Raw genomic sequence first — 8561 nt, forward strand, 5'->3', positions numbered from 1 at the left:
CAGTTCTGAAGGCAAAAGGGGGTCCAACCCGTTACTAGCATGGGGTACCTAATAAAGTGGCCGGTGAGTGTATATACGGTCTATGGTCACTACCCGATTTGCGTCAAGTGCAGATGGGAGTCGCGCATGCTCAGATTTAAACGGTTTACGGCTTAACGTGTCATACTGAAATTTGTGAAATCTATGAAATAATAAACTTTTCTCATTACAAAAAATAATATAATATGAAATATGAAATATGAAAATAATTCCTAAACGTTTTAGCTATCTATGATTGTTTGACTGGTAACGTTAGCTCAAAACGCCATTTAAGTGACAGCCTTTTTTTGTATTTGATTGCTAACTTGTAGCCAGCCATGAACAAACTTCATCTGTAGGTCAATTTTTACTGTATTGACATTACAGAAGTCTCTCGTTAGCATCTTGTAAACTACTTGTCACAAAACGACGCATGCGCAACTCACATCTGCACTCGCCTCACATCGGGTAGGCCTCGTGAGGGGGAACCAGTTCTCAGTTCAGCATTATCTGTAGCCTATTAGAGAAAAGAAAACTTAATCCAATGTTAAAATTGAATCGCTTGCCAGCCTTCTTACTGGAGTTCCACAACTACACATATTCTCTAGAAGTACAGGATATTTTTGGCTGTATTTTTGTGTCCCCTTCAAAAATTGCTGTTAAGCAATGTGATGTTTATTGTACCCCCGAACTTTAGAGGAAATTTACGTCCATGAGACACGCTGGGAAAAAAAATAAGTAGGCTAGGCAATATTTGGCAAGGTAACTTTAACGCAAAAGTAGTCCCATAAATTTCTCGCACTTATTCTTCCGAAGCACCGTAGCCCTATATTATTTTCCTCAAAGTTACTACTTAGTTTTGCACGAGCTCTTTGCAGTCCAGAGCGCGCTCCCGTTGACTCTTTTCTTCCAGCGTTGCGCGCTCCCGTCTCTCTGACATTCCGCCTGCTCTCACGTGTTTTCTGTGTATAAAAGGGTCCCAGTCTCTCATCATGTCCACTGTGTCACCAGACAAACGGCGAAAAATGGAGTCAGCACTGAACCAGCTGAAGAAACACACTGTGGTGGTAGCAGACACCGGGGATTTTAACGGTAAAAGTCCCTGCTTTTAAATAAATGCTAATGTTAGCTGGTTAGCATGCTAACTAACTAGCCAAGAAGGATTCAGCTTTAAAGTGAGTGACCGCCGTGTCAAAGTGTGAGCCTCAAATGTTAGCTTGTATAGTCTGATTTAGTTTAGACCGATAGACTTATGGTAGCTATCTTACTGTCAGGCTAATCAATTCCTATCAGTTTTACGATAGTTTACTTCATTACTAAGTGGACAATCTGATAATCCGATTAACATTAACGTTGCTTGTTAATGTTAACGTTGCCCACACTAGCAAACTACGGTAACGTTACTATTTTACGCGACGTCTTTTGTTTACACAGTTGAGAATGCACATATTTTGCTTCCATTAAATTGACTTGAACCTAGGTGAAAATCTATGAATTATGTGGTGTCGAAACTAACTGCTGTGCACCATGAGTTAACGGGCAAGAGGGTGTTGAAAGTGTTCCTTCCTGGTTTGCCCCCCCCTCCTCATGCCACAGAGGTAAAGGTCCTGTTTCTCAATGGCTCATGATGAGGAAAGATGTGCGGTAATGCATTGCATGATGATTTTTTTAAACCTGGTTGTTCCTCAATCAGACGTTGCAAACTCAGGATGACATGACAAAACTGGTTTGTGTAACAGCCAGGCCTGATTCTGGAAAGCTGATATTGTTACACACCAGGAGTGGTGTCTGTTTGCATACACTTTTAAATGTTAGCTTGTCTTTTGCTAAATTGCACACTTACTGAACTGTTGCTTTACTGTACCTTTTTTCTAATTAATGACTGTTAAGGCATGCATGAATGTAATGCAGTCAAATAGTGCTGTAATTATGTGATTAATAAATTAGTGGACAAACTACAATTGCCAACACTTTTGATAAGTGGTGATTGATTTTTTTTCTTTTCTTAGCTTCTCAGAAGCAAGTATTTGATATGTAGTATTTGATTTAAATATTTAGTTGTTGTGTTTTTTTTAATTTAAGTTTGATATCTTATATCTATCTTTTTTTCAGACTAAACTTAAAGCAACAATGCATAATATTCCTGTTTTGTTGTGATTTGACATAGCAAGCCAGCTATTATTACTTACTAGTCCAACAGCAAGCTGGCCAGCTAGCCATCTGTCTTTGCAACCTTTTATTTGCAAAGCTTTCACCATCAACCACAACCGGTCTAAGTTGTCCAGGGGGAAATTTTAAACATCCAGTAGCTTAGACAACCATAACACAACTATTGCATGCATGCATGCATATATATATATATTATATCTCACATACATGAAAAACACTCAGAAAATTGCGGATGAACAATTTAATCAATCATCTCAAAATCTGTGAATACCTCTGTCAGCACAGTCATTTAAAAAGTTGTGATCAGAAGAGTGATTACTCAGGATTCACACAGCCATTGGCTTTCTTTTTTACATCCAAGTATTGAATGAATATTATAAGATTTCTCAGTTTTCACTAGGTGTAAGTGTAGCCATGTCGAAATCAAGCAGCATCATGTTTCTTTCACATTAGAAATGTAAGAACTTGGTCAAACATGTAATACCACACTCTTGCTTCACTGAAGTAAGTGTGGGGGGGGGGGGGGGGGGGGGGGGGGGGGGGGGGGGATTTTCTGGAATAGCTTGAATGTAACAAGGCTGCTTGGGTAACTAATTGGGTTATTGATGGTTTAAAGAGGACATTAATTTTGAGAATATTCCTCATGAGATAAAGAATTGTTTACTCCTGCTTTGGGCAGATGAAAGGCTTAGGCACACTATATTATATCGATTTAAGTTACTAATCTGACTGTGGTATTAAGTAACCTACTTTTTTGTTTATTCAATAATGGTTACTGGAAATATAAAGTTTGCTTTAATTTAGTGATTGCATTTCTAGTATTTTGATGCACCACCATGCTCAGAAGATCATTTGTGTAGAAAGCTGTTAACATTCACATTTTAAAGCACATTCTTCAATGTGTAAAGAGGTTTGTTTTATTTTGTGGTTAATAGTATGCTTTTACATATCCCTCTTGGACATTTATCTGATGGTCCAACAAACTACCAAACACTGAGACTGCAAACAAATGTAAGATGCACCTGTACAGTAATTCAATAATGTGCATGTAAATGTAGTAAGAGCACATTCATGTTCAACTTATAAGTTACAAAAAAAGTGAAAGCATTCTCTACTCATTTTAAAAACGCAAAAAGCTTTCTATTGCAACCTCAGGCTATACATTTGCCCAGTTGATGACATGTATTGCCAGTGGAAATATGTTTTGGATGGCCATTAAAGGGGAAAAAGGATTCAATTTAAAAAATAAAAAAAAATGCTCCAGGTAGTTGGGAGGCAGACAGACAGAGAGACCGACCCTATATGTTTTTGGAGTTCGGCTGAATCAGCACTTGAACTGTGGAGTCTTCTTGAACTGTTGGTCACGAGTATCCAGTCCAAACCCGCTGACCACCAGAAGGATCCTATTTATTTAGTTTTTAAGGGCGGTAATTGGCTCCAGAACAGGGGCAGGCTTTGTTCTTAGGCTGAAGCGCTGGCAACAGCACCAACTGGACTCAGCAGCAACAATCGCGTGCTGACCTAAAACCACTGTGCTTCATGAAAAGGCCGCTCATGCATATCAGATTACAATCTGCCGTTCAGTCCTGTGAACTGTCACAGGATGTATTGAGTTCTGAACATTTTGAAATTACATTACCGTTAATATGGACCGCGTGCTGTTTTGGTATCTATTGGCTTCTTCTGACTCTGTCTGAATAGGTTTTTAGAGGATGGTACAGCAATATTTCTTTACAATAGATGGCGCCATTTTCTATCTGGCGGCAGCAGTGTATTGTAGATTCAACTGGTTAAGTGTTGTCTGTATTGACACCTTTTTGGGGAGACTTTGGACAGACTAACAGCAGTGATGTATTAATGAATGCTAATAATACAAAATGGACTAATATTATTCGGAAATGGTTGAGTTGAAATAAATTTAAAATTGTACAATCTCATCTTTGTCCATTACCCTTCCCCTTTGTTTTTGTTTATTAAATGTATTATAGAGAAGTCCTTTATCCATGTCAATCTGACAAACATCAGTAATGGCAGACTAGCTTCCATTTAGGATAGACTATGTAATGTTCAATCTGCACTGATGCTGAACTGGCTCAGCCAGCATCCATCGAGTTGTGTGCATCGTTGTCAAACATTGGAGTCTCTGAGCTCAACTAAGGCAGCGCGTCTATGCCGGCTAATTAAGGTTGTTATGATTCAAATCAACTCCGAAGACCCGACAATGCTCACCTGACTGGCCAATAGGAATGTGGCCCCGCCCCGACAATATTTTCACAGCGAGAGCAAAAGACTTTTTGAGAGAAACCCTTTTTTATTTTTTATTTTTTAAATGTTTTCACACAACATCAAAAGTATATTTTGAGTTTAAAAAGTATTTTGAGATTTTTTTTCTCAGAAAAGATTTACATATTTATATATTTATTTACATATTTATTATATATTTAATTCTTTCTCAAACTTTTAAGTCTCAAATATTTTTTTCTATTGCTATGAAAACTTGTCTTATCTTTTTTTTTTCTCCAATCATTTTCTCATATGTAACAAAGAGACATCTAACGCCATAGTCATTTACCTCATTTTTAAATTTTGTAAAAAATAAATACATTTTTAATAAGGGTAATTGTAATAGTTGCAGTGTTATCATTTTCATATTAAGCTTAAGAGGGAGATGCATTCAAAGTAATAAAGTTGCTAAATATTCTGTATCATGACTGGTCCAAATGTTTTAACTTTTGCCCACACCTGCTGATAAGAGATTTAGTAAATAATTTATTTTCTCTAAAAAGACTTAAAAATCTCATCTTTTATGAAGTATCAAATCTCTCACGAGTCTATCCTTGGCTTGGGGATGTCTAATACATCAATTATCCCATGTGTAAGATATTTGACATTTATAAGAATGTGATAAACCAGGTTTTGTGTGAAACAACTCTCCTCTGTCTTGCCGTCCTGCAGCCATTGACGAGTACAAGCCACAAGATGCCACCACTAACCCTTCTCTTATCCTGGCTGCTGCCAAGATGCCCGCCTACCACCACCTGCTGGACCAGGCCATTAAATACGGCATCGCCAAAGGCGGGTGAGATGTTGCTCACAAATGAGAGCTAAGCCAAAACTTTTGTCTTTTCTTTTTTTATATATATAAAGTGAACCTATTTTATTTAGTAGTTTACCTGTAATGGAAGTCATTTTCTAGAGAACGGGGAAGATTGTTTTGCAGATGTTGCACAGTACATCATTCCTTTGTGCAAGGTGTTGACAAAGTTCCTTAATTTACAGCAGGCAGTTAACTGTAAGGCATTAGTATGATGCATTTTTAAAGGATGTGGTTAAACATATAAAAACACTTAGCATCCAGTGTTGGTGGTTTGTGACTTTGCACATTACTACTTAATGTAAAAACTACACAGCCATTGGCTGGAGGCTACACATCCTAAACACCTTTCATCGTTCACATCTGGTTGGGATAATGGTATAGGTATTGTCCCTAATAGGTGAATGACAAAATAACATTTTTATACGATCCCATGTTTATAGAATGTTTCAGTGTAGCTCTGACATTAACGTACCTGGCTTCATAATTATGTTCTCTGTCCAGCACTGAAGAGGAGCAGGTGTCCAACACAATGGACAAGCTGTTTGTGAGTTTCGGGCTAGAGATCCTCAAGAAGGTCCCAGGCAGAGTCTCTACCGAGGTGGACGCCAGGTAGGTGCAAACGACATATCACAAGGTGCTTACTATGACAGGAAACTTCACTGTCCTCTCAAAATAACACGTACACTTAGAGAAGCTTAACCCATGTGCAGACCACTGATATTCAGAGACCATGTTGTTGGTTCTGTCATGACTCGTATGTCACAGACTTAAACAGGTAATCCTTCTACAATAGGATTCTGTTTGTCATACCGTCACACAATTTACTTCATATCTCCACACACCGTTCATGTCTTTAACTTAAAGGTGGAGTCTGCAATTCTTCAGAAATACTATTCATATTTGAACTCAACAAACCAATACACGCCTCCCGTCAGTTCTCCTTTTGAACTGTCCCTCTTACTCGGCTCTGTTGTTTCTCTTAATCTTACAGACTATCTTTCGACAAAGATGAAATGGTTGCCAAGGCCCTGAGGTTCATCACTCTCTACAAAGAAGCAGGCATTGAGAAGGAGCGCGTGCTCATCAAGCTGTCCTCCACATGGGAAGGAATCCAGGCCGGCAGGTGAGCAAGTGATGTTTGATATGTTGGCTTACTGTTCCGGCTGTCTCAGTTGCAGCTTTCTCTCCCTCCCTTTTACCATCTCTTTACTTTCCATAATATATGAATAAAAACACCCTTAACAATTTATCAACCTAATAAAAATTTAATAAACAACTTAATAATAATTATAACAATACACCACTACGTAGACGTGAATAAACTAAGAAGGAATCAAAACAATTTTCCATAAATTAATCAACTGAAAATAATGTTGCAACCCTAATCCAATCCTATTGTGGTTTTCTACTGTATAATGCCAATTTCTAGCCTGGTAAATCCCTGACAAACGTCCTGCAAAGAGATTTGCTCTGCAAGTCAGTCTGGCTTAGAGCCCATTCAAGCCCATTTCCAGCTCCAAATTGTGGCACTAATCACAACTGTCGGGGCACGCTTTACACGGTGACAATATCGTAGCAACGGCAATCAGCTTTTTGTTGACCTTCAACATGAGAACACTGAAACAAAGCGACTTGTTAATGTTGCGGCTACATCACCTGGATCAGTGGTCTGATTGGAGCAAGGACTATCCATTTGCGACCAGAGGAATTTGAGCGGAGTCCCTTTGGAAATGGGCTGTAAATGAATCTTCCCCAGACCCACTCTCGGTTACTGAGAAGGGTCTGAGGGCTGTACTACAAATCAGGATCATCGTGTCCTGGATTTCTTTTAGTAACCCGGTTTCACTAACACTAACAACCGAGGTCCTGCATAAGCTCTGGCATGACGGTAGTTATCAACTAGTCATATCAACCCTGGGATTCCCAATCCAGAGACACGCGCGTTCACATAAAAGACGCAGCGTTTGCACAGCATGACCAATCGCAAGCCTCTACCAAAGCAGAGTATTTTACATAAGAAAAGCAAAACTACAATACTACATAAATATGAAGAACACAGACACAGTTTTAGAGGCAAAACACAGTCACTGTTTTCTAACCCAGGAAGGAAAACTGGCAAAACAAAGCAGACGCTGTAAATGTAAATCACAATGTTTATCTTTATATTAACATCACTTCCCCATCAGTCAGGCACAAGATCTGACCATAATTACACTTGTGCTTTCCATAAACCGTCGTTGCTTTAGCCTATTAATTCATTGTGAGAGCAAATTAAAAATATTAAAACATAATTCAAATCGATGTGTGCGTTGGCAACCACGGCTCAAACCAACATAGCCTGTACAAAATCATGTAGGCTAAACTAACTCAGCCAACATTTGAATATGTTTTTATATTTTAATTTAAGGGCGATGTCACCAAAGTACATTTGAATAATCAGTAATTTTATTTCAAAACACAGATGTATGCAATTTCCTTTACTTAAAAACTATATCTTTCTTAAAAATACCCATTGGGGAATGTTAATAGGATTGTTTTTACTTTTATCTGTGTGCCTTTTTCTCTCTCTCTCTCTCTTTCTTTCTTTCTTTCTTTCTTTCTTTTTGCACACAAGCTTCACCTGATCTTCTAAGAACTGTGACGCTGTTATTGAGTATTGATTGGTCAGTAGGCAGAGCTTTTACACAGGTTGATCTCTAATCTCAACATAATTTTCTATTTCCTCGCGGGAGTCATCCCGAAAGGATCAATAAAGAGAAGTCTAAGTCTAACCTGCTCCCGACCACGTTAGGTGTTCAGCATTAGTTACCACGACGACTGAACCCAGTAACAAGTGATCCACTGTCGTGACACAGAAAACCCTGCACTGAACCTGAAGTTACCTTGGTAATGCCAAATCTTGCTTTGTAGTATAAGCCTCAGGTGTCAATCAGGCTTGCTAATTTCAGTTAGCTTTGGGAAACAGGCAGGGAATAATGGAAGTGTATTTTGTTGGATTTCACGGCATTTGCTTATCACCTTGATTTAAACATTTCATTGAGGAAACCTTGGGCAGTAAATGTTTTCTTTCAAAGACTGACTTTAGGTTTAGGAAAGTCTTTCCTGTGACACTCAAAATATTGAAGGCACATTGTTGCAGGGAGACAGATTTATGACGGTGGTGGGCGAATTATAAACTGCAGACATGTGCTTCACCACAACCCCGCAAACCCCCTCATTCGAGTGGTAAACGCATACTACTGCTGCCCTTTGCTGTTGGGAGTAAACATGGGGGGGG

At 38.7% G+C, this 8561-nt stretch overlaps 1 protein-coding gene across 1 annotated transcript in view; it reads left to right on the forward strand.

The window, feature by feature from the left end:
- Nucleotides 1-846: 846 nt before the first annotated feature.
- taldo1 (transaldolase 1) overlaps nucleotides 847-8561 on the forward strand; it is an 11301-nt gene continuing 3586 nt past the window's right edge. The window contains exons 1-4 of the mRNA XM_034881297.1: nucleotides 847-1110; nucleotides 5143-5266; nucleotides 5786-5893; nucleotides 6276-6407. Of these exons, the coding sequence (XP_034737188.1) occupies nucleotides 1011-1110; nucleotides 5143-5266; nucleotides 5786-5893; nucleotides 6276-6407 (464 nt within the window). The 5' untranslated portion in view covers nucleotides 847-1010. The remainder of the gene's footprint in view (nucleotides 1111-5142; nucleotides 5267-5785; nucleotides 5894-6275; nucleotides 6408-8561) is intronic.

This window comes from Etheostoma cragini, chromosome 1 (genome assembly GCF_013103735.1).
Source record: "Etheostoma cragini isolate CJK2018 chromosome 1, CSU_Ecrag_1.0, whole genome shotgun sequence".
Lineage (NCBI taxonomy): Eukaryota > Metazoa > Chordata > Actinopteri > Perciformes > Percidae > Etheostoma > Etheostoma cragini.